The 26,450-nt window shown below is 40.7% G+C and overlaps 2 protein-coding genes across 9 annotated transcripts in view; one reads left to right on the forward strand and one right to left on the reverse strand.

Annotated features, from left to right (window-relative positions):
- The window catches only part of SPIRE1 (spire type actin nucleation factor 1), a 211,292-nt gene extending 194,918 nt beyond the window's left edge, over positions 1-16,374 (forward strand). For 2 of the 5 annotated variants that reach the window (XM_086682407.1, XM_086682408.1), the window contains 7 exons: positions 2,720-2,862; positions 5,135-5,308; positions 9,576-9,713; positions 10,308-10,378; positions 10,916-10,943; positions 11,039-11,175; positions 12,952-16,374. In XM_086682407.1, the coding sequence (XP_086538533.1) occupies positions 2,720-2,862; positions 5,135-5,308; positions 9,576-9,713; positions 10,308-10,378; positions 10,916-10,943; positions 11,039-11,175; positions 12,952-13,210 (950 nt within the window). In that variant the 3' untranslated portion in view covers positions 13,211-16,374. Of the gene's footprint in view, positions 1-2,719; positions 2,863-5,134; positions 5,309-9,575; positions 9,714-10,307; positions 10,379-10,818; positions 10,844-10,915; positions 10,944-11,038; positions 11,176-12,951 lie in introns of those variants that run through there. The other 3 variants (XM_086682409.1, XM_086682410.1, XM_086682411.1) reach the window with 2 other exon arrangements.
- Positions 13,367-26,450, reverse strand: part of PRELID3A (PRELI domain containing 3A) — a 41,681-nt gene continuing 28,597 nt past the window's right edge. For 2 of the 4 annotated variants that reach the window (XM_086682415.1, XM_086682419.1), the window contains exon 6: positions 24,768-26,221. In XM_086682415.1, coding sequence (XP_086538541.1) covers positions 26,138-26,221 — 84 coding nt within the window. In that variant the 3' untranslated portion in view covers positions 24,768-26,137. Of the gene's footprint in view, positions 16,439-24,767; positions 26,222-26,450 lie in introns of those variants that run through there. The other 2 variants (XM_086682417.1, XM_086682416.1) reach the window with 2 other exon arrangements.

The following is a 26,450-nucleotide window of genomic DNA, read 5'->3' on the forward strand; positions in this document are numbered from 1 at the left end:
CAATGGGAAGTCTTTCAGCAAATGGTCCTGGGAGAACTGTATATCCACATGCAAAAAGGAAGTTATACCCTCACCTAACACCATATACAAAAATTAACTCAAAATGGATTAAGAACCTAAATGTAAGACCTAAAATAATAAAACTCTTAGAAGAAAACATATGACAAAAACTTCATGACATTGGATTTGGCAATGGTTTCTTGGCTATGACCCCAAGGATAGACAAAAAATTGTCTATTTGTAAATATAGACAAAAAATTGTCTATTTGTAAAAATAGACAAACTGGAATTTATGAAATTTAAAAAACTTTTATGCATAAAAAGACATTATCAATGAAATAAAAGGGCAGCATGCAGGATAGGAGAAAATATTTGCAGATCATATCTCTAATAAAGGATTAATATTCAGAATATATAGAGAAAGTCTTGAAACTCAACAACAGAAAAGAGAACCTAATTAAAAAATAGGCAAAGGACTCAAATGGACGTTTCTCCGAAGAAGATACACTAATGACCAACAAGTGCATGAAAAGATTCTCAGCATCATTAATCATTAGGGAAATACAAATCAAAACTATAGTGAGATGCCACCTCCCACCCATTAAAATGGCTGCTATCAAAACAAAAACCAGAAGACAAGTGTTGGCAAGAATGTAGAGAAATTGGAACCATGTGCACTGTTGGGAATGTGAAATGGTACAGGTGTTGTGGAAAACAGTATGGTGACTCCTCAGAAACTTAAAAATAGAATTACATATGATCCAGCAATTCTGCTTCTGACTATATAAGCAAAAGAATCGAAACAGAAAAAAAAAATTGAAAGCAGAATCTCAAAGAGATATTTGTACATCCATGTTCATAGCAGTATTCACAATAGCTAAAATGTGAAAGCAACCCCAGTGTCCGTCAGTGGATGAATGGCTAGGCAAAATGTGGAATATCCACACAATGATATATTACTCAGCCTTAAAATTGAGGAAAATTCTGGGGCACCTGGGTGGCTCAGTCGGTTAAATATCCGACTTCAGCTCAGGTCATGATCTCGCGGTTTGTGAGTTTGAGCCCTACATTGGACTCTGTGCTGACAGCTCAGAACCTGGAGCCTGCTTCAAATTGTGTGTCTCCCTCTCTCTCTCAGCCCCTCCCCCACTCAGACGCTTGCTTGCTCGCTCTCTCTCAAAAATAAATAAAACATTTTTAAAAATGGGGGAAATTCTGCAATAGGCTACAATACTGACAAACTTTTAGGACATAATACTGTATAATTCCATTTATATGAGATTTTTAGAGCGGTCAAAATCATAGAGATGGAAAGTAGGATGGTAGTTGTGAGGGGCTGTAGGTAGTGGAGAATAGGAAGTTGTAGAGTTTCAGTTTACAAGATGAAGAGTTATGGTCTTAACCGTTACAAGATGGAACATAACGGTTGCACAACAGTGTAAATATTTAATACCACTGAACTGTGCAGTTAAAAATAGTTAAGACACACTAAATATAATTTACGTATGGTTTACTGCAATTTAAAAAAACAACTTACTGATTTCCTGTACACGTGGAATTTTTAGTGATTAAAATTCTTTGATTAGTATTTTGATTTACTTAGATTGTATCAAGAATAGTAGGAGCTGACCTTGGTCATTATCTATACTTGGTGTTTGTCCAGGCCCATTAAATATTATAGAGATTCAATTAAATCACACAATGGATTTCTGTATCTTTCTTGATTATGGAAATCGTGTTATTTTTATTTAGTGATTTCTGTTGGTGGGGTAGTCCAAATAGATGGATCACGTTTAACTTGGTGTTGACTTTCACTTTCCTCACCTGCTACATTGAATGAAGCAGGCTTACTTTTCAGAGAGAGTAGGAGGAAGTATTAAATAAAACTTTAAGTAATATAATTTATTTCTAATGTTCTCCTTATGTTTTCAGAATGTAAATCCAGAACCATTCAAACCATAAAATATTCTCCTTTTATAAACTTTTTTTTTAGAAAATTTTATTTTTTAAGTAATCTTTACACCCAACATGGGGCCCGAACTCACAACCCTGAGATCAAGAGTTGTGTGCTCTACATACTAAGGCACCCCTCAAACCTTCTCCTTTTAAACTCTGTCCCAAAATATTACTAGATGAAGGAGAGCAGTGGCACAATATTATCAAAACTGGAATTTATTTTTTCAAATTTAAATAGAGCTTGATTTAAATCTAAGGACAGAATGTCTTGATAAATATTTAAAAAGGAAGAGTTTTTATATTTTACCTTTAAAAAGAAGAATATAAAAGGTCACTACACTTGAGAATTTTGGTATGATTTGGTAGCCTTTTTTGGACACACGGAGAATACATGTTTTTACGTATTTTACATGCCTGAGACTGTAAAATTTTGTTGTATATAATGTGAAGGCATTTGTATGTACAAATCTAAGACTATAATTGTGTTTTTATGATATATTTGAATGAATATTAAAAATACAAATATTTTTCTTTTTTCTTTCTATATCTGTAGGAAAGTTCATCTTGCAAAGATTTTTCTATAACAGTCCTCATAGTATCCCCATAAGAACTTCTAATCTTACTAAAACCCTCTAACAAATATTTCATCTTTGAATGCAATGTTTGTGACAAATGACAAAGGGTGTTCTGTCAGAAATTGAAAATCTAAGACTTTTTACTTGTAACAAAGTTCATTTCAGTTTGGTTAATTTCATTTCTTTAGAGCCTCCGAAATTCTTGCCCATATCATCAACACCCCAGCCAGAGAGACGGCAGCCACCCCAGAGACGACATTCCATTGAAAAGGAAACACCCACTAATGTAAGACAGTTTTTGCCACCCTCCAAGCAGAGCTCCCGATCTCTTGTAAGTAACTGGAAAACTGCGTAGTAACTTAAGGATCAGTTAGAGACCTGGAATAAATAGCTTTCTTAAGACAACGATTAGGAGAAAAAAATCTTCCAAATGTTAAAATGATCTTTAAATAGCTTTATTTGTTTCTAATATCTAAAGAAAACCAATTCTGACAGTAACCTAAATGAAATTTGACCACTCCTTGTTCATTTAAAGTAGTTTTTTTTCCCCAGAAGACTTATCAATGGTTGAAAGCATGTATTATTATTAAAGAAATGCCTTCTTCTTTTCAAAGGGTATTAGTCCACTTAAAAATTGTTAAGACTCATCAAAAAGTTAGCAAAGTCAGACTAAAGTACACTATTTTATTGAGGCAGAAGTATAAGGGGAGAATTTTGATCCATTACAAGCCATTGTACATTGTTTTCAAGTATGTTTTATGATCTTGGAGCCAAAGCTGCTATTTGCACTGGATGATGATTTTGCTATTTTCCTGAGACTTCCAGGTTGGTGTAGTGGCTTTGATTCCCAGGACAATGGAAGTAATACATAGGGCACTGCCAGAAAGAAGTAACAGACCCTGTAACTAAAAGAGGTCTGCAAAGATTCTTTTGTAGTCCACTTGACTTAAGAAATATTTGCAGGTGAGGTGAAGGCTTCAATCAATAATTCTACCAGCAACCTAATATCTAATGTTTTCTCAGAAATTCATGAATAAAAAGCACTGGAATATGCCTTGTCTATATTTCAGTCCATATTTTTAGGCTGTCTTGAATTATCAAGGGTTCAAATAAAGCAATAACTGATTTCCCTCCCTCAAAGTAGAGGAAGATAGTATGGTTCTTATGAAGGTACCAAGTTTGAACAGAGCTTTCAAGCGCTGAAATTTGATCAGTCATCTCTGTTCCTAAAAAGTTCAATTAAGGAACTAATGATTGTGTGTCAGTTCTTGATAGAATTCCTCTAACTCTTAAATAATCACTGAAACATTGATTAAGTGTAGTCTTACCAGTAGTTTATCAGCAGAAAAACAGAACTCTTAACCAGACAGGTTGAAACTTTAAAGTACAAAGACTTTTGTTTATGTGAACAACTTAAATGTATATAAGAGATCACAAGTCCAATAATCAAGAGGTTCTTCTCTTCAGCCAACTTTTCTCTTAGAAGCCAGTTTATCATTCAGCTGTGTACCTGGCCTTGTGATCATATGACACCATTGTTGGTGTTAAATTTTAAAATTATCACTGTGGAAGAACTATCAGATCAGTTAAAAGGAATTTCAGCTAGTAAGAGAAATTTTGAATGGAATAGAAGAAATACCATAGAATTAATAGAAGAAAGACCATCAGCCCAAATCAAGGACCCAGAAGTGTATTTCCTGACAAAGGGGAACTCTTAGTGTGTGGTAGGTCAGGCTGGGAGTTGTTTTTTATGGACAAGGAGAGCAAGACAAAATTTATCTGCAGTCACAGAGAAGAGTCTCAGTGAAAGGCAGTGGGAAAGCACTTCGGTCAGCGCTGGATGGCTCAGGTTCTATAGGGAACCACAGCTCACGGGAAGGGCCTCTGGGTGTGAGCTGAGACAAAGTAACCTCCAGTCAGAGTAGTGACTGGTCTCATTAATAGCTTATCTTGAGAAATCCATAATCACACTTGTCTTGTGGTAGTGCTGTCTAGCTTGGTAAGTACTTTAAAAGTATGACCATTAATTTAAACTTTAGCTATATTAAAACAAGGAATCCTTTTGTATTTATAATCCTTACACTGAAAATGGCAGAAATGTCTTTGTTGGTATTCATTTTTATTTTTATTGTATCTCCCTCTGTTTCCTTAGGATGTTTAAAATGTAATTTTCTTTTCATCACTTGGTCAAATGATTGAGGACGATGGCCCATCTAAGTAAAAGGAGACTTGTCTTTCAGTACCTTCCCCAGTGTGCTGCATGCTCCCCACTGCCCCCAGAGGTGGTTGCCTCTGTCCTGCCTCCTGGTGAGCCCTGTTCAGGGGGCCACTAAGTTAGAAACATCTTAAGTCTCTGGTTTGTGAATTCTGAGACTCCCTAGGAATGACTTCATGGTATGATTACTAATTTGCACATATGGAAGCAGATGTTGGTGTGGACACACACATGTGGAATCTACTGTTAACATCCTCTGTGGTGTTTTTGTTTTGTTTTGTTTTTCTTTCATGCTCTGTAACCACTATTTTTAGGTCACTCATGTTCAGCATTATTTTCTCCTTTTCTTTCCCCCTGCCATTTTCTTTTTCCCTTATCTGTTGTTCAGGTTCCTAGGATAACCAGTGTATGGCCAAGGACGCCTTTCCGACCACTTTTTTCTACCATACAAACAGCTTCTCTGCTCAGCTCTCATCCTTTTGAAGCAGCCATGTTTGGGGTAGCAGGGGCTATGTATTATCTATGTGAGAGAGCTTTTACCAGCAGGTGGAAATCCTCAAAGGTTGGCCTCTTTCTGCTGGTTCTGGGGATTATTTTACTCTATCTCTTTGACAGTGATACCTCAGCTACTGCACTCTGAACAATTAACAGCTTAGATGGGCACTTTGCTTCTGATCGTTGATTCCAGTCTTTTGTAGGATGCATAGATTACACCATGATCTCAGTTGAGAGGAAAATGACCTTGAAAGGACAACAAACTCAAAATGCAGCATCGGATTAGAGGGACCTGTGAGTGACCCAGTTATATGGCAGGAAGAATGCCGTCTCCTCTCCATGTGCAGGGGCACTCAGATAGCCTGTGGGTGCTTGCCTCCCAGGGCCTTCCTGCCATCGGATCGGCATTTGCTCCCTCATTCAGCTGGCAGAGCAACCGCCTGCCAGGCCATATAGCCACAGGGGACTCCCCCACAACCCATGAAACCATGTCATTTCTCGTTTCCCACACACCCCGCCATGAGCTCAGAGGGGCTGTGCACCTGTAGCCCATGCCTGCCCTGGGCTCCAAGAACCTTCTTCCCCACACCTTTCATACAGCTGCATTGTGTTCGTCAGAGTGTGGCATGGTGTTTAGGACAACCCACTTCTCCTAGAAGTTTTAAGTTTTCCTTTTATTGATGCGGTTATTTTAAATATTTTAAATAAGTATGCATTTTATTATTTTTTAGATTTTCATACAGAATTATTTTTTAAAGAAAATCCAATACTTTCCAGACTCCAGTGAAATAAAAAGCCCTCAAACTATGCCCAAGCTTCCCCTGCCCCCAGAGTAGCATGTGCTGCTGACTAGTGTTCGCAGCTGCCTGGTCTGTTCTGCTTCATATAGGGTCCTGGCTCTGTGAGGTCCTTTATTTACTAAACATATCCTTGACAAATGAACCAGCAGCTGGTTTCTTTGTTATTCTTTATTACTCATCTTGGTTTGGAAAAGAGACTCTGAATGTAAATGAAATACAACAAATTCCTTTCTCTTCTTATTTGTCATGAAATAGAGGCTAGATCTCTATTCTTTTTCCATTTTAGATCTTGGCCCTTTGGGCAGTACATGGTCAGGTGCAGGGATGGCATTTTAACTCCTGTCACTCTTACTGCTGCTATTACTGGAGATCTGCTGACATTTTTATACATTTTTTTAACTTGTTTTATTTTTTGTTTTTTTTTAATTTACATCCAAATTAGTTAGCATATAGTGCAACAATGATTTCAGGAGTAGATCCTTAATGCCCCTTACCCATTTAGCCCATCCCCCTTCCCACAACCTCTCCTATAACCCTCAGTTTGTTCTCCATATTTATGAGTCTCTTCTGTTTTGTCCCCCTCCCTGTTTTTATATTATTTTTGTTTGACATTTTTATTTTTATTATCAATACTCCCCAGACAGAGATATCTGTATACTATGTCTACATATCACTGTAGGCAAACAGTTCACTTTGACTTTTAAAATTGAACCTGAAAAAAGAGAAGAGTAATTAAACTTAATAGGTGCTATTTTAATTTAAATCTGCCTTTGATTTATTAAAAACTCAAAACAGCAATGGTCATTTTGGATAATTTTCAAATATCTGCTACTTACAAAGTTTTTGCTAATTAAGAATACTATATAAAATATAACTATTCCCATTCTTTCTGTGGCTCAGTAACCAGAGTATACATTATGTTCTCTAATTTCTGTGCTCCCTAACTCTGACCCTTCTGGATGGTAAATGTAATCAGAATATTCAACACAAACTCAGCAATTTTAGTGACATACATCAAAAGTAAGTTCTAAAAGCTCATCTCCCCCTATAGCATATTGTAATCTTTATTAAAACTCTTTCAGATTTAGCTACCCTTTCCTAAATTTAGGAGTGAGATTGAGGCACAGGGAAGCAAGAGGATTTTAGAGTCCCATGTCTGGCTGTGACAATGAGCTCTGGGCATGTGGAGGAATGACCGAGGGCTCTCAGTCACTGTTAAAGCCCCAAATGCTCCTCACATTTTGGAGCTTTAATATCTCCGCAAGATCTGTTAAGGTTAAGGCTTAATTTGGCATTGGGGATGTTTAATTTTTTTGCCAATTGAAAAAAAATAATGAAAACTATTCTAGTAACTGTTTATTATTTTCTTTCATGTTGCATTAAAGTTTTGTTGTCCTTGGGAAAGCACCAGAATTAAAACATTAGCATTTGACCTGATGGAAATTATTTTACTAAACAGTAATCTGCCTGAAAGTTAGAGAAAGAACAAGAACACCCACAAAATACAGTTTCTTATTATGTCTTACGAAGTACTGGATTTGCATATGGTTCAAAGCAGTAAGTTGAAAGTATGCTTGACTAAGCCCTTTTGTGATTTAAGACTGAGAAGAGGGAAGTAGAGCCTGTCAGGTCTATTATGTGTGTTAGGATCTCCCTGCAAATAAAAAGGATTCCCATCTACCGGAAATGTTTACCGTCCCAGGCATCCCAGTTGTTAAGTTAATTAAATTGGCACTATTTGCCATCTTCCCATAGCAACAAATCTCAGGTATTGATTCTCTGATTAGTTACTAGATTCATACATTATTTTGTTCCACCTCAGCAGTTTTGTTACATGGTTAACTATCAGAAAATGCACAAAAATCATACTCAGCAAATGAATAAAAAAGACCATAGGAAACTTCTTATGAAATATGTTAAAAGCTGAGAAAAGCCATCATTCAGACATGTGCAGCCGACAATACCTATCTCCTGCAGAATTGTAGTGGCCTAACCTTCACACAGGCAGTGCATTGTTCCTACTTGACACTAAGCTGTTTTCTCAGGGTGGAAGAAAACTGAGTGGATATTGGACACCAATTTAATCCTGTTATGTTTGAAAACTTTTCCCATCGAAAGAGAAAATTATGTGATGGTGATTTTTTAAAAAATATTTTAGACTAGCAAATGATACAGTCTTCCTGAACAGACTACCTTCCCACCCTCTGGATACAGCTTAGTATCCTCTTAAACATTCCTCTTAAAAATTCAATTGCAGGATTTTTTTCCAAAACATTTTTAAGCAAATTTAAAGTTAGCCTGACCAGACGTGATTTTGTATTGATTGTTAGTAAGAAGCAGTTCTTCAAACTACTTTTTTTTTAGTAAATGCTAATGTTTATCAAGTTTGCAACCTAGATTTGTTTTTGTTTTTTCTGATTGAAAGACAGAACTGAATGTTAAAACTCCATAAACTGACTGCATTCATAGTCATGTGCTTTCTCATTTGGCTTGTTTGATTCCAGAATGCCTGTGAGCAATGCTATTGTGTGTGTGTGGGAGTGAATTATAATGTGTTTGCACTGAGAACATTAAGTCTCAGTGTCCCTACACCACAATGGCCCCTGTGAAGCCTGGCAGGGTGAGAATGCACAAGACCGTTCTGTCTTTCTATTAGATCCACCAATCAAACACAGGGCCGGATGGGGAGCAGATGGGGGTGAGGCTCTTTATTCAGTGGGATCAGTTACATCAACATCTTCCTCAGCTGTTTTTAGGGAAGCCATTACCATAAGACAGCCGGCATAAATATTTATTGTGAAATTCTTAAGATTTTCTCCACATCTTTCCAGTGCTGATTGTACATTCAGCAGTTGTTTAAAAGTAATAACAGAAATCTAGAGAACCGTGGTGCAGCCTGTAGAGGTTGCTTTTTGGCTGGAAACTGCACCAGTAGTTACATGTTTCAGTTCTGCTCCTACCATTAGGATTTTTCTCAATGTGCTGATGTAACTTACCACTAAATAATGCTTCTCAGTATAAATTACTAACCACCTCCTTTTGGCTATTCTGGGTACCACAAACCAGTTTTCTAAATAGTACCAATGTTGTAGATTTGTTATGTAAGTATTAGCATATAGTATACAAATAACAGGAAGCAATGTCTTTGCAGAATTGTAGGAGAAAACAGATGTCAATTTGTTTTAGAACAAGAAAATGTTCTTTCAAGATTTCATTACACAGATACATAGCTCTGCTTAATGAAATAGAAACTTGAGGCAAAATATGTACTCAAATGTGAGGAACTTTCCTTTCCTGGAAATTTCTATAGGTTATAATGTTTGACATGGTCCCCAGAAGTTTTCTGCCATCTGTTGTCTTAGTGTAATTAGAAATTATGTGGTCCCCAGAGTGAGCCAGCTCTGTTCCAGTGTTCATTGGGAAACCTCTTTTCTTCTCTGGAGCTACTAACCAGGTGTCTGATCTGAAGGGAAACTGTGCAGTGCCAGAAAAGGGGGTGGGAGTTTCTTATTCATGTGGAATTTTGAATTTCAGGAGGAATTCTGCTATCCAGTGGAATGCCTAGCTCTTACTGTGGAGGAAGTGATGCATATTCGTCAGGTCCTGGTGAAGGCAGAGCTGGAAAAATACCAACAGTATAAAGATGTCTACACCGCCCTGAAAAAAGGAAAGGTAGAGCTGTTTAAAGTTGGTTGATAAGTAGGGTTAGAGGAATGGTGAGTCCCAGGCCTGGTCTCCTGAGGGAGCGGTCTGCTGGCAGCCAGATGGTACAGGACTTTTAGGGGATTTCAGGAGGTAAGAGGCTTACCCTATACTACACAGTTCCTATTCTGCTTTGCTTACAAAAGAGAGTATTTTTGTTTCTCTCTGAGAAATCAAAAACTTTGGAAGACTTAAAACAACCATAATAAATAGTGGCATGCCTTCATAAAATCATGTCTGCATTTAGTTGTTATACTTTTAAAGGATTTATAAAGAAAATACATCTGAAAAATGGAAGAGACTGTTTCAGAACCTTCTTCAGATTGATTCCATGATGATGAGCCTCTGAGAGCTATAGCCTTTTATTACCTTTTAAAAGTGGAATTATAAGTAAATAGCCAAATTATAATTCTTACAGAGCCAAACTTGAAAACAGGGTTTCTGAATTCTCTTTTTCCTTCTGTCTGCTAAAGGTCCCTAATATGTAAAAGTATATTTAGACATGTAAATTAGGAAATTAACTGTTGGCAATGCTCTTCTCTCCCTTTAAATTTGTATTTTTAGCTCTGCTTTTGTTGCCGAACCAGGAGATTTTCCTTCTTCACCTGGTCTTATACCTGTCAGTTCTGTAAGAGGTAAGGTTTTTTGTAATTGATGTAAATAAATACTACTTACATTCACTGTTTAGTCATTTTTCCACACAGGAACAGTATTAGAAATTACCCCAATTTGTTATCACATCGTATTGTGCTTGTGGGTTAGTAATACTGATTTCTTCAAAGAGTAGAGCAAACAGTTACTTAGCGTTATAGCTGGAAAATGTTTCTCCGCATGTACTTCTTTTACATAACTAAGGTGATCCTAATAATCATATGTCTTGTTTAAACACAAAAAGTAGATGTGATTGTCACGTGATCCTTTCCTAGATAGACAAGTAAGAAAATCCCAGACAGATGAGAGTTGATCCTTTTCCAGGAAACAGTGTAAGAGTTCACTTTCACAGATTGTCTCCTTGGCAATCCACGGTTGTATCAGTCCGTTACCTTCTGGTGGAAGAACAAGAGAGTTTTTGCAGTTTGTTATAGAAATTCACAACCGCACAGCCATTGACTTCTCTCACTCTCCGGTCTCATCACGTCAATGCTGAGTAACACTTCTGATTTTGTGTACAGGCCCGTGTGTTCACAGTGTTGCAAAAAGGTAAGCTAAGCTTGGCAAAATTATAACTTGTGTTAATTTTAAGGAGTCTACTTCTTTAACAGTACTGCTCACTCTGGTTTCATTTGGGATAATAGATGCGGCTGCCCTCTAAACCATACTCCACTCTTCCCATCTTTTCATTGGGACCTTCTACCTTGCAAAGAGGGGAAAGTTGCATGAGGCCAGAAAAAACCCCCACTGGCCACCATCGCCCACTCCGGAGCATTGCCAGGTGAGTAAGACACCTGAGACTTTACTCTGTAAAGGAAGAACGTTCCTTTTGAGAACCAGTGACAAAGTAGGGTTTGGGCTCAGGGTGCTTTAGGTTGGGTGGTTGGTTATAATATAGTCTTGACTTGCGCACAAATCTTCAAAATTTCCCAAAGGTAACTTGTCAAGGGATAATAGCTAGCTACTTGAAGCATCTTGAAGCTAGCTACTTGAATGTCATCATTTTTTTTCTATTTTAGAGGTAATTACTTTTGTGTGTTCTCTAAAAGTCATCTTTAAAACTGACCTTGAGGGGCGCCTGGGTGGCGCAGTCGGTTAAGCGTCCGACTTCAGCCAGGTCACGATCTCGCGGTCTGTGAGTTCGAGCCCCGCGTCGGGCTCTGGGCTGATGGCTCAGAGCCTGGAGCCTGTTTCCGATTCTGTGTCTCCCTCTCTCTCTGCCCCTCCTCCGTTCATGCTCTGTCTCTCTCTGTCCCAAAAATAAATAAACGTTGGAAAGTAAAACTGACCTTGTTTTCAGTGCAGTTGAAAACCTGCACCTGAAGTTGTCTTCTTTCCTCCTTAGTTTTGAAAGCAAATCTGTTTAGGTCTTGGTTTCCAGTGGTCTGCAAGAACTTTGGTTTATCTTCCTATTGTAAATAAGGCAGAAATAAAGCTTTATGCCAAGAGCTTTATGGCAATTAAAAAAAAAACCTGAATATCAGTCCCTTTGCGTTTAATGCAGGGTAAGGTTAGTGTTGGTCCTTGAGAAAGGATGGAGATCAGGCCAGCTCCGCTCACGTACTCACATACTCACAGGCCAAAAAGGTTGGGGTTTTATGCACCAGCTGCCCCCCGTCAGGGAGGTGCTGAGCGCTGGGCAGCCCCACTCCTGCACACCACAGATGTGGGCGGCAAGGCAAGGAAGCTGTGAGCCCAGCAGATAACTTGTGCCCGGCACTGCTGCCCCTGTGCTGCCCACTCTGCCCTGAGACACTGCTGCTCTGTGGTGGCCTCCAACTGTGGATCATCACCTGTGAGCTCAAGGCGACGGGACACGTTGTTGTTCCTTTCTGTACATACTCCACACCTAGGTTCCTGTTTGGTTTAACTAAAGTAGTAAACGAGTAGATGATTCCTAGTTATTTCAAAAAATTGCCCAGAACAATTACTGTGATGAGGTCTGGTGAACTCCAGCTCTCTGGAATCCAAATAATTAGTCATCCAAATGTAGAGAATTAGAGAATTATTAGGGAGGGGAAGGTGTATTTGAGAAACGCAAAAATGTTGAGAAAGCTGGTCCCTAGATAACTTTTCAGGGTAAGACATATTTACCTCAGCTTACTGTAATCTGCCCCACCATCTACAGTTAACTAATGTTCATCAACCCTGACACAGGGCCACTGGAGAAAGAACTTGAAGTTCCTTCTGAATCACCCAGAGGACGTTAGCAACATGTACTTTGTTTCATTTTCATTGTTAAAGTCCACTAGACGTCATGTATGTTAATCAGGTGAATACTCTGAATGTCTTTTTTTTCCAAAAATTCTAGAAGGGACACTAAGAGTTTTCAGTATTATTATTTCTTAATAAAGCATGTTTCCTGGTTTCTTTTTTTAAAAAATATTTTGAATTTTATCCCCAATTAGAAATTCTTCCTTTGGAAGGACATGAGGTGACTCACCCATTCAGTAAAATGTTTTGGCAGCAAATTTACCTTTTTTGCACCTAGTTGCTCAGTATTGCAAGAGAACTGTGAGTAATGATACTGGATTCAGAACATTTTGTTTTGTTCCAGGTTCTCCTCAAAATCTAAGTCTGTGGACAAATCAGATGAAGAACTACAGTTTCCCAAAGAGTTGATGGAGGACTGGAGTACTATGGAGGTGTGCGTAGACTGCAAAAAGTTCATTTCGGAAATCATCAGTTCGAGCCGGCGCAGCCTGGTGTTGGCCAACAAAAGAGCACGATTAAAAAGGAAAACACAGTCTTTCTATATGTCCTCACCGGGCCCCTCGGAATACTGCCCTTCAGAGAGGACTATCAATGAAATCTGAGCCTGTGCCTTTCGGTTGCTTTGTGTTCAGAGTCGGCACTAGCGCGGGAGAAACACTGAGCTGCACTGTCTCCTTGCCGCGGTCTTAGTTAATAGGCTTGAATTTGCATTAGATCAGGTTTTTGCTGCGTCACGTTGTTCCACAGACTGAATGCTGTGTTCATATCGATTGATGGTATGTGACAGGTCAGCCGATTGCTCCTTTGCACTGAGAGATAACAATAGTTTGAAACTTGCTTGTGTGTGTGTGTGTGTGTGTGTGTGTGTGTGTGTGTGTGTGTGTGTGGATTTGGAGGCCAGAAACTTTTTCCTTAGTTCAGTTCCTTACTGTTCCCTCAGATAATTTCCTGACTAAGGCAAAAAGCTTCTCACGTGGGAAATCAGCCTCACAAAAGCATCGATGTCAGCACAGTCCTAAGCAGTAAGTCATATTGGCATTTCCACCTGACAGTGTTCCTATCTAATGTACATAGTGGCCAGGCCCCGCCACACACCAGGTACCTGGAGTCGGGGCCAGGCTGCTCATCATCTCATGGCACAAAACCTGGAAGGGTTTGTTCATACTGTCAAACTGACTTTAAATTATTGTTGCTCTGAGATAAAGACTCCGAGGGACTTCACGCCTGCATTCTAGTGCAAAACATCTGGATAAGCCGTACACCCAAGTGGGTGACCGTTTTCCTCCAAGCTGCTGTGTTTGCCCCAGTGCAATGGATCAGTGTCTCCTGAGTGGGTGACAGGTTTTCATTCCCTTTCTTGAATGTATTATGGTTACTTGTAGTTTTGCAACAGAGGTCTAAAAATTAAAGTTTTGTGGGAGTTTCAGGAGAAAGGAACGCCAAAAGTCTGTCAAGAAGTTGAGTGTGTTTTGGGTAACTATGGGGAGGGCTGTGACCGCACAGGGTGCCAGCTATTGCCACGCCACGGGGACTGAGCTGGAGCTCTTCCGTTTTCAGCTACATTTTTCATAACTTTATAGTCTTAGCCATCACGACTAAATTAAGCCACAATTTGGTATCTAAGGTCTCAAACTGAAATTAATTTATTTTTATAAATGAATTTTAAGGGAAAAAACATTGTCTAGTTCTTTTAAAATTACAAGAAAATTAACCCACCAATAGGCTTTTTGGATGCTTTTTGCACAAGTTTTCCTTGTAAGTGACTGGAGTGAGTAGGGTGGGTTTTTGATGAAGTAGGTTGGAGGATGGCATCATATACCTGAAATTTCTCCGCTTGTTTGTCCCATTCCAGGAGCTGTACTTTATTATTTTAGTATGCTTAGAAATGACCAAATTGCCGTTGATGTTTGGAAAATCAGTGAATGCACATACGCAATAATTTCCTGAAAGCTATAGGACACGCCTGTAGTCAGCACTGCAACAGCACCATTACATAAGAGGCATGGCAGTCACATTTCATACCACAGCAGAGTAGAGTAACATTTCTATATTAGATTAACAGTAATACCTCAGAACTGCTCTGGTAGTAGTTTTTAATGGATTGAAATTTACAATTTAGTAAATGGCTTAAAATTACTTATACTTAACGAAATAAACTTTACCAATTGACTAAAATAATGCATGTTAACAGTTCGTCTGTGTTTGCATGTGAAAGTGGGCCACCAGAGAACCCTTATTGAGTTTGCAAGTGTTTAAATTATTTTAAAGACTCTTGTGTAAGAGATTTAAACATTCTATTGGGCAAATCTAATTTATAACATTTTCCAAGGGACTATTTGGACTCTGTACCCCAGAAGGTTTGGTGGAAGCCATGCCCTTTGAGGGCCCCAGGCTTGGACCTCTAAATGACTACCAGGAAAAGGAACGGTATGTGTATACATATATAGACATGACCCAAGATAGTGTGCTTTTTAAAATAATGACTAGTTTACTGCTGTTACTAAAACATAAGAAACTAAGCCCCCCAAATGAGAATTTCGTTTACATTCACAAGGCAGATATCTAGCCTCTCTCAATCTTTGGCTTCACCTCTTCAGGCTTATGATACTGTATGGGCTGATTTAGGCATGATCACTCTTACCAGAGCATTAGAATGTAAATCCTTCAGCAGCATTAACGAGGTTTGTCAAATGGATGGTATGTCTGCTTGAGACAGTTTGCAGAAAGTAGTGTAAGAAGAGGGCATGTGGCACAGTTAAACTTGCAGACGTTGAATTAACATCACTTTTCATTGCCAAAACAATTTCTTACATTTACCCTTTCCTTACCCATGACATGTACCCATCACCTCGACTAAGTTAGGTAATCTGCCGAGGGTGATTCACCAACAGCTTGTGGAGCATGGTTGCAACATCCTTAGCCTAGTCTGACATTAGGACTGCCTCCCTCTTCTTAACTACTAAAATAACATACCGTCACAGTGTTCCTTTTTTTTCCTGGTTTCCGGCCACTGGGCATTTATACCTGATCCAGCAACAACAAATTATTGGCTAGCTGGTCTCAAAAGGAGCCTGGTGTGTCTGAGAGCTCGCACGCACACTGAAGCAGCCCTTGGTGCATCCTCCAGCACCGTCCTTTTGTCCCAGACCTCACGAGCTTGCCCTGCTGGGAGGTGGTTCCTTCCCCACGGCCTAACTTTCTACCCATGTCAGAGTGGTTAAGAATGCTTGTAAATAGTGTAATATATTTATTAATATTTGAAAGGCAGTCATTCAGTGGACAATGGGAATTAACTCTCCCAGGGCAAGTAAAAATTAAGTCAAATAATTGATATGTACATTGACTTAACAGTCTTACTAGATTTCAAGTCTTAAGCCTTTCAAATTAAACCAGAAGGTTGTTATGTAGGAGTTTTAAAAATGATCTTACTTTTGAGGAGACTGTGTGATTAGCACCGTGAACTCATACCATGAATTTTTTAAGGCTTTTATTTTTCTAACTGTATTAATAAATATAGGACTGGATTTTAGGTGCCACAGAGGAGACATGAGCGTTTTAAATTATGTTGCTATTTGCTAAAGCAAAATGGCAGAAAATTTTGTTCATGCAAAACTGTACACTGACTGGACTTTGACCTGGCTTCCTGTGTGTATAAAAGTCAAGGTATTGCTGGCATTCAGGGTGACATATCGGTACTAAACATTTTCCATTCAAGTCTTTTATTTTAAATAAGTTTAGGGAAAAATAAAATGGCTTTCCATCATAACTTCTGTGTTGAGTTCCTGTTGTAAAATGGTGATGTCTTTCGGTAACTAGCTGTCAGAAGTCACCTAGGTTAGAAAGGGAAGACACCTGTATCATCCACAAGTTATGATCGGTTTGAGACATACAATCTGACAAGGACCACACTAGAAAAATTTTTTTTTAAATTGAGCCACTGCCATAACTCTGCTGTGGAACCAAGAAGCTGTGACTTCTTTTTAACCCTCAACAGTACAAGAAATTAAAATTCTGTAAATAGTGTATAACGTTTTGTCATAGAAGTCACATACATGGAGACAAATTATGTATAGAAAGATAAAGCTCTTCTGTTATTTTTTCCAAATAGAATTCCCCAAGGGATACATTCCTAAAATGTCCTGTGATAAGAAAATTTCCTGTTGTAGTATGTAAATTGCTTGAGAAAATTAGGAAGATTAAACCCACAATGAACTTAGGGAAGTTATATTTTTATTAACTAAAGAGAGAGCATCATTTAAGATATTTACATATCTCAAATATTACCTGATACTGAGTTTGATACTCACTTACACACACTATCCTTTTATTTGTCAGGCATATTTTAGGATCTTCCACTGAAGCTTCTCTGTGAGGTATGTGTAACAAAACACTTGTGTGGGTCCAGCTCTCTCTCCAGTGTTCACAAACTTTCTCAGTCCAAGTCAGATTCCTAGTGTTGTACCTCCTGGACCCCAGAGATACAGAAAACTTGGATACCACAAAGAGGAAAGCTTTGTGTAACCCTTAATAACTGTATCTGTCTTTTCCCTTCTCAGCTCCAGTGAAGGAAGATAGTTGCAAAGCATCATAGTCTAGCATTTTGTAATGAGAACTATTTTTAGGAAAGGGCTTGATTGCACATATGATGTGTTTAAAGACTCTAGTTCTTGTCCCTCTGCAGAATGTGCAGGTACACACACACACACACACACACACACACACACACACACAGATTCATTATAATGTTCATATAGGGTATGCTCCTTCTTCCCCCATGTTAGCCAAAGGCCCATGTCTAGAAACTTCCTTTTGTCCACCCAAAAAGTTCAGGAGGTAACCTACTTAATATAAAACTCTGCCTACACTAATTAAATGTTCAGACGCATGGCATGGCAGACTGGATTTGCACTATTATTCTGGCTCATTCCACTAAAATGTCTATGATGTATAATTTATGTATTTAATTTTTTTTTTAAGTTTATTTATTTTGAGAGCACACACATGTGTGTGCACATGGGGGAGGGGCACAGAGAGAGGGAGAGAGAGAATCCCAGGCAGGCTCTGTGCTGTCATCCCAGAGCCCAACTCGGGGCTCAATCTCACAACTGTTAGATCATGACCTGAGCAGAAATCAAGAGTCAGGCGCTTAGTTGAGCCACCCAGGCACCCCAATGTATAATTTACGTACGTAGAATAGATGTTAACTGTGGGAAAAAAAAATCTGCAATTCTCTTTCTACTGTTGGATTTTGATGCTGGCAGCAAAACCCAAGCCACTTCAGCATTATTGAAGCAATGTAAATAAAAGAGCTTCAGAACTGACAAGACATGGCTCTTGAAAAGTGGGGCATCAAAAGTTCCTTTTAAAGATCCTCTGGATATTTAAACTTATGCCATGTTCGACACAACTCCGTGCTCAGATTTCTTTTGCTGCCCAGAGGCCCTGGCCCCATGCGTCCTGCACTGGGAGCATTCTCACAAGCTGCACTAAGGAATCTCATTGTCTGTGGACTGAAATAAGGCGGGGAACTCCCTCACCTTGGGTGTGGCTGGCAAGGAGGGACCACCTTGAGCAAGCTTGCTCACTTCAAGTTTGCCCTCCCATATATTCTTTGCTTTGGCGTTCCCTTGTGGCTGCAGGAATTGTCTGTCAGTCCCTTCCCCTAGGGTGACACAGCAGAGGACATCACATCCCAGTTCCTCCCAGGAGCAGCAGTATTCAGACTAGTGGAAATGCCAAAGATGAATTGAGAATTTCTGTAGAGCCACACTGAATATCAACTTCCTAAGCAAACATGGTGTAAAAGCTGCAGGGAAGCATGTGGGAGAAATGGAAGGAACAGCAAGGCTCTGCACAGGTATATCTGAACAACGTAGCCACTGCTGTGTAGAGCCAACGGCGTAAACAAAACCCAGAATAACTTCTACTTTTAAAAGGAAGAAATTTTTGGGGCGCCTGGGTGGCGCAGTCGTTAAGCGTCCGACTTCAGCTAGGTCACGATCTCGCGGTCCGTGAGTTCGAGCCCCGAGTCAGGCTCTGGGCTGATGGCTCAGAGCCTGGAGCCTGTTTCCGATTCTGTGTCTCCCTCTCTCTCTGCCCCTCCCCCATTCATGCTCTGTCTCTCTCTGTCCCAAAAATAAATAAATGTTGAAAAAAAAAAAAAAGGAAGAAATTTTTATCTTAGACATCCCAAAGAGAGAAGGAAGCCTAAGAAGATTCCAGCTTACCCACCAAGGAAAGGGAACATGATGAGAGAAAAAGCCTCGAGTCTTCCTAGCACAGTATCAAGGTCATTTCAGAAGTCAGATTCACAGAATATAAATTTGGACTGGCACTGTGGGCATAACACAGCAGGCATCCTGCCTCCATGTGACTCCCAGGACAGCCTAAAATATTCCTCCAGGTGTAGCCAATGGTAGACACACTTCCTTCTCAGTAAGAACAGGACCTTACTCTGTTCCAAAATGGGATTTGCTAGGGAAAAGGATTTTTCAGGATGAGCTTTCGTCCCGATAATGGAAAAAAACTAGTCTGTAGTCAGCAAAGCAGGTTCTTTCAGCGGTACCTGGTTTCAAGTATTTGAAATGGCTCTAACTTCACTGTGCTCCGGCCTGACAGCAGAACAGCCATCTGACATGGTGAAAGTTCCTTAACATTTCTGGATTTTATTTTCTTACAATTTAAAGCAAGGGTGTTGGATGAGGTGATCTCTAAGGTCAGTTTTATCCAGGAGAGGCATTCAACACACTGGATCAAACAACCAGTACCACATAGGTACCAACCAGTAAACAGCAGAGGGCCTGAGCCAACCGTAACAAGAAATTGAGAAAAGCCTTTGTGCATCCAAGCCAGCCCTTTCACTAAAGTGAAGGCTGAAATGATGATACTTTCCAGGCAATATTTCTGTGTTTATGACAAACCTAATGATGTATAATACACAAATGCAAGAAAAAGCACAAAGTATGCTGCATTTATTTGAAACTTGGGGAGGCAAAGACAAAAAAAATCAACTTTACCAATTACTATAAAGAATCTGAGTCCTTGTGTGTGTCAGTTGTAATTCAATCTAAAAAAATTCCTCAGTAGATCTCCCAAAATGTAGAAGAAAAATTTCGGAAAGACAAGTTGATATATATTTAAAACACACACACACAAAAACAGTGTTTTACATCTAACAACATCTGGTTACTGAAGGTTCATCTCCCAACCCTATGCAACAGGAAGACCTTGTCAGACCTGACAAGTCTTTGTTCCCACAATGTGGTGTGTTTTCCTGTCAGAGATGTAAAGAGAGAGAACCAGGCAGCTATATGGGCAACTAACTACATATAACAGACTATCTTCATTGCTTTGAGAGGCAGTAAACAAACAGACAACTCTTGTTATCCAGCTTGGTCAAAGAGCCAGTTACCACAACTACAGGGAGTCCCCCAATATATATACTTCCCAGTGTAGTAATGGGATCCCCAGCCAAGAACCTTGTCTCTTTGGCCCTCTCAGTGCTGTAGACCCCACCCCTGCCTGGCTCTCTTCTCCACCAAATTTGAACTCTACTAGTGACTTTCAGAGCTCAAAGTGATCCAAGAAGGCATTCGATCCTCACTCACTCCAGCCAATGGCAAGCTCTTGGTTCTGTTTAAACATGTTCAGGATCAGGGAGACACTTATTTCTGTAAAGTTCTATCTTTGAACAGCTCTAATAGTTGGGAAGTTCAGCCATGTAATTTAGTCCCATTGTTTACTCCTTGGTTCTGTCTTGTGTGGCTCTACAGAATGTGCCTGCTCTCCCAAGTGGCTGCCTTAAATAGCCTCTTAATTTTCCTGTCTCCCTGCTACAGTTCCTACTTCTCCCTCCTCTCTTCTGCATTTTTTCTCCATTGCACTTAGCAGCTAACACCCTACTAAACTGTTCCATGAAGACAAGGATCTCTGTCAGATTTCTTCACTGCCATATCCCCAGTTTCTGGAAAAATGCCTGGCATGTAACAGATGCTGAATAAATATTTGCGGAGTGGATTAACTAACGAATTAGCAGGTTCAGTATGGAAATGAGAAAAAGAAATACAAAGGTGGAACCATCAACATGTCTTCAAAACAATCGATGCAGTTCTAATCTGTGCTCTTTTTTTTTCTTAAAGGTTTTTTTTTTTTAACGTTTATTTATTATTTTGGGACAGAGAGAGACAGAGCATGAACGGGGGAGGGGCAGAGAGAGGGAGACACAGAATCGGAAACAGGCTCCAGGCTCCGAGCCATCAGCCCAGAGCCCGACGCGGGGCTCGAACTCACGGACCGCGAGATCGTGACCTGGCTGAAGTCGGACGCTTAACCAACTGCGCCACCCAGGCGCCCCTAATCTGTGCTCTTTAACAGACAACTGCCACGTACAGCCCCTTTGTCTTTCCTCAAAGTCAACAAATCACTGCAGCCCTAAAGTAACTAATTAGAATAGAGAAGCTTGAGGCGGTAGCTCACACCATTGACATGGTTGACTTGGAGCTCCAGAAACCCTACTTGCCAATCTGGGTTTTCTACCTGACTCCTACATGGCACTCACTACACATTCCTCTCTGGGCTCTCTTCTAGATCTCCTGGGTGGAGCCACCAAGCACAGCCCTGCCTCCCTGACCCAGCTTTTTCCCACTAACAGGTGGATGTACAGATGTATAGAGACCCTAGAGACCTATAATTGAAGCTACTACTTAAATGCAAGGGGTATATTTATCAGTACTGAGTTTGTACTCATTAACTTTTTTACCACTTGCCTCTTTTACATTATGGGAGTTAACTCTTACTAGTAATCATTACATTTTGATAAAAGTGTATGTGCCAACTAGACTGAAATTTTAAAAATATTAAACTGTAGTTGCCCCTTGAACAATATGGGTTTGAACTGTGTGGGGCCTCTTAACGTGGATTTTTTTTTTCTTCTTCATAAATACAGTAAAGTACTGTAAGTGTATTTTCTCTTGATTTTAATATTTTCTTTAGCTTACTATATTGTGAGAATACAGTATAGAATATATATATTTATATGTTTAATATGTGTTAATTGACTGTTGATCAATAGTAGACGATTAGTAGTTAAGTTTGGGGGGAGTCAAAAGTTATATGGGGATTTTTGACTGGGGGGCGTTAGTGACTCTTAACTCCTGCATTGTTCAAGGGTCAACTGTATTTCAAATTTCTCGTATTAAAACAATTTGGTCAATAAAAGAGAATAAGGAAAGCTATGAAGATAAGCATTATGATATTAGATATTCTGTGCTATGTTACTATTAACACATAATTTAAAAAACATTTTGCTGATTTTCAGTAGCTACCAGTTATTCAGCACATACCCTATATCAGATACTGTGCTAAACACCCTCAGCCACATTATCTCCCTGAATACTCAACTGTGAAGTAGGTACCATAAATACCTTCTCTCACAGATGAGAAACAGGAATAACAAGGTTGTCATATGCCTGAGGTCAAACCACTAGCCCAGCATCCAGCCTGAGGTCTAACTCCTAAGCCCTGCTACATTTCCAGCATTTCTTATTAGCTGCTAGGATTCTAACTTCAGTCCTCACATCACCAAAGCACTTATGAATGCCGGAACTGTGTGTGCAAAGCAGAACATCTGATCTTGGCTCCTGAGGAACTGTAAACTGGTCAAATATGTGAACAGTTTAAAAAAGTGATCCAAGGCAGCATAAATGTCTAGGAATCTATAGTAAGCTGTAAACTGGTATTAGTCAAGGACACATTCATGGAAGCTGATTTTATCTAAAAATTTTTTTATGTTTATTTTTGAGAGACACAAAGGGTGAGTGGGGGAGGGGGCAGAGAGAGAGGGAGACACAGAATCTGAAGCAGGCCCCAGGCTCTGAGATGTCAGCACAGAGCCCAACGCGGGGCTCAAACTCACAGATTGTGAGATCGTGACCTGAGCTAAAGTCAGACGCTTAACCAACTGACAAACACCCAGGAGTCCTGGAAGCTGATTTTAAAGTGGGTTCAGGGGGGAGAGAGGATCTAATATTGCCCACAGTGCAACCTGATGCCCACCTGCATCAGAGTCATCTGGGCCAATGCCTAGGCCTTGGGTTGGACTTTTTCCAAAAAGGAATGAGACACCTCTGTAGCTCTTTAAGTGAAGGAAAATTATGATGAGATTATTTTGGAATAATCTGACAAGAAGTGAAACTGAAGGAAAGGGGGACGAGTTAGAAAGTGATTGTACAAATTTAATATAAAGTGAAGATTAGCTTCCTGTTGCTACATAACAAATTAACCCCAAGACACTGTAGCTTGAAACAGAAAACATTTATTATCTCACAAGTTTCCGTGGTCAGAAAATCCGGAGCAGCTTTAGCTGGGTGATTCTGGCCAGGCATCTCAGAGGTTGCAGTCAAGACATCAGCTAGGCCTGTAGTTAGCTCAAGGCTTCCCTGGGGCTAGAAGATCTGCTTCCAAGATGGCTCCCTCTCACAGCTCCCAACCACACGGACCTCCCTGTTGGGCTCCTCCAGCATCTCATGACATGGCAGCTGGCTTGCCCCAGAGCAGGCGATGCACGAACAAGCAAGGTACAAGTCACAGCGTCTCTTATGACCTGGCCTGGGAAGTCACAGAGCATCGTGGAGTATTCTGCAGTATCCCACTGGTCACACACAACTCAGTGTGGGAAGAGACCACCCATAGACATGGCCACTAGGAGGCAGCCTCCTTGGGGGCTGTCTTGGAAGCTGGCCACACCGCATAAGACCTAAAGCAGACTTCGACAGGGAAATGAGAAGACACAGAATAGATCTGAGACCTTTTAAAGGAATGTTTGGTTTGCATATGGCTACAGAAAGGGCCAGAGAAATAAGTCTTAAATAACTCAGGTTTTGTACTTGGCAAATGGAAGCAGCACTACTTAGAAATGAGGGAGCAGAAAGTTTGGTGAAAGGGAACAAATTTAGTTTGATTTATGTTGATTAAGAGATGCAGTGGAATTTCTAAGAAAGGGGTTGGCTTTAAGGGCCAGATAGTAAGTCTTAGGTCTGGTGGGCTTCATATGGTCTCTGCTGCATACTCTTCTATGTGAGGGGGTTTTATTTGCAACTCTTTAAAAAATGCAAAAACCATGCTTAGCTCATAGACTATAGTCTGCCAACCCTGCCCTAAGCAGACTGTCCTATAATAGGTGAAGAGAAGCCTAGAACATGATGAGCAGTGAAGGACAGAAATCTAAATCAGTCCTTAGTTGTACTCATTAATGTCTTACCAATTGCCTCATGGACAGTTACTTCTTTATGAGTGAAGATAAAAGTTAAAATATGCCCTCGCTTCAAAAAGTGTTCCATCTGGGGCACCTGGGTGGCGCAGTCGGTTGAGCGCCCGACTTCAGCCAGGTCACGATCTCGCGGTCCGTGAGTTCGAGCCCCGCGTGGGGCTCTGGGCTGATGGCTCAGAGCCTGGAGCCTGTTTCCAATTCTGTGTCTCCCTCTCTCTCTGCCCCTCCCCCGTTCATGCTCTGTCTCTCTCTGTCCCAAAAATAAATAAACGTTGAAAAAAAAAAATTAAAAAAAAAAAAAAACCAAAAAGTGTTCCATCAGCGAAGCCCAGTGTTCCCAATTCTAGCCTTGCCCAGTGGCGCCCCCCCCCAGGGGACTCTTTGGCCCAATGGCGGGCCAGCGCCAGTGGTACCAGCACCGTGGACCAAGGTGCCACGAGGCTGCACTGAGGTGCTTCACGTCTGCTCCCTGGTTCCATCCTGGAGCTGGGTTCAGTGTCTGCGTTTTATGAGGAGGAAACTGAAGCGGTATGAAGCGGTCACACGCTGCCCAGATTTACTCCTACATACCTATAATCCAACAGCTGCCTCACAAAGGGTAATCTCCTCAGCCACCAAAGTCACCCAAATAAATAACCCTACTTCCTCTTTGGATACTGAAGTTGTAACAGAACCTATGAACACCTGTTCTGAATATATTGGGCATTCACTAAGGCTCAACCATAAGGAGAGATCTGCTAGGGAAGACTATTCAGGGGGTGAGGGAAATGAAGCTCCTAACAGAGACACCCAGCAATTAACTCCTATATCAAAGCATGCCTAACCCTTAATGTGAGGACAAAAATGCTGGAGGCAAATAGTCATCTACTCTTTAGAAGCCAAAAAGCCACTGGTGCAAATCAGATACAGTTTTAATAGTTGGTTCTAATGCCACATAGGTGGAACAGTCTTCAAAGAATATTGAGTACCACCAATTTTCCTACAAAAAGGGAAACCTATTTCCAGAGAGCTCCTGGCTCTGCTTCTAGAAAGCTTGTATGGAAGTAGCTACCTAACCAGAAGACAGGTACCAATACACAGACCACAGGATCGCCTAGAGCGCTCACAGAGCTCTGGGAAGCCCAGCTTCCAACAGGAAGCTTCTTGTTTAGCTGTAGTGCCTTCTAGTTTAGGTGAAGAGTTGACACAGTAACTGGTGTATTCAACTTTTATTCCTACCAAACTCAAAAGGCCACACTAACAGGGAGGTAACACTGCAAATTAAGGAAAGGCGGCAGGATTCTGGATTTATTTCTTGCTTTGGGCAATAAAATAAAGCATTAGGCAAGTAATAGGACATTACCAAAATAGTTTCTCCTGATAACTCATTTCTCTTCTAAAAAAAAACTAAACTGATTGGTTTGGTTAAAACGAAAAAAGTACCCTATTTCTTGTTCAGAAACTAAAATGAAATGGGGATGCTTTGTTATTCGCTGTATGCATATAATTAAAAACCCATCTCCTAAATTAAATCTAGGGTCTGTCTTCAAGACAGACTGATCTTCAAGATCAGTCAGTAAATTAAGTGTGCGTCGTGCAGAACAGCTATCACATCTGTGGAATGGCCCCAAACTTGAGCGGGGGCAGGCACGGAGGCCCCACACACAGCGTGCGTTGAAAGGACGGTGTTCCACCGCCTGGAGCACTGACGCTGGATCCGAGAGCCACAGCCAGACCTGGAATATCCATGGTCTGTGATCACAACCGACTCAGGACAAAAACCCAGAGAAACTTCTATTTGAAAATGATGGGAGAAAGCCATTCCCTTTTACACTCTGATACCTTGGCTTCTGGGGAAGGGATATCAGAAATCTAACGTGTTTAGTAAACAAAACTTTCCATCAAATAATAATAATAAAAGATAAAAGTAAAGGTAAGCTAGGGGCACCTGGCTGGCTCAGTCAGTAGAACATGCAACCCTTGATCTCAGCGCGCGGGAGTTCAAGTCCCACCCGGGGGGGGGGGGGGGGGGGGGAAGGCATGGAGCCTACTTAAAAAAATAAAGAAAGAAGGTAAATGTAAGCCGTAAACCAAGATCTGCCAAATTCACTCTCTTTCCAGAGTAGCCATGCACTGATCACACATGCTCGCTCCAACAGACCAAGTGTGGAGCGAATTCGCAGCCCCACTGCCGGGGGCGGAGCGGGGAGTTGGGGGGGTGGGGGTGAACGTCTGCCACTTGCTGCTGCACCTGCGTCTCGGGGTCCTGGGCTCCGCTGGTGCTTCACGCTCTGGCGCAGGTGGGGGCTGCCAGGCCCTCCAGCTCCGTGTTAAGTCGGCCAATCACCCACTCCAAGGCCTCGCGACCCTGCCGAGAGAACAGCACTGAGGAACCCTCCCCCCCCCCCCGGCCAGGGATGTGCCCACCTCTAAACTGGTGAGATGAAGACAGTGGCTGTTCAGGTCCCATCACGCTTATCTTCTCATACTTCTGCCAGAGGGCATCTCAGGAAATGAGGCCCCTCCAGGTGCTGGGGGTACCTACTGAACATCAGTGCAACAGCAGTGATCACAGGTATTCATTGTGATGCAATACT

This window comes from Puma concolor, chromosome D3, assembly GCF_028749965.1.
Source record: "Puma concolor isolate L17-30 chromosome D3, mPumCon1.1.hap2, whole genome shotgun sequence".
NCBI lineage: Eukaryota > Metazoa > Chordata > Mammalia > Carnivora > Felidae > Puma > Puma concolor.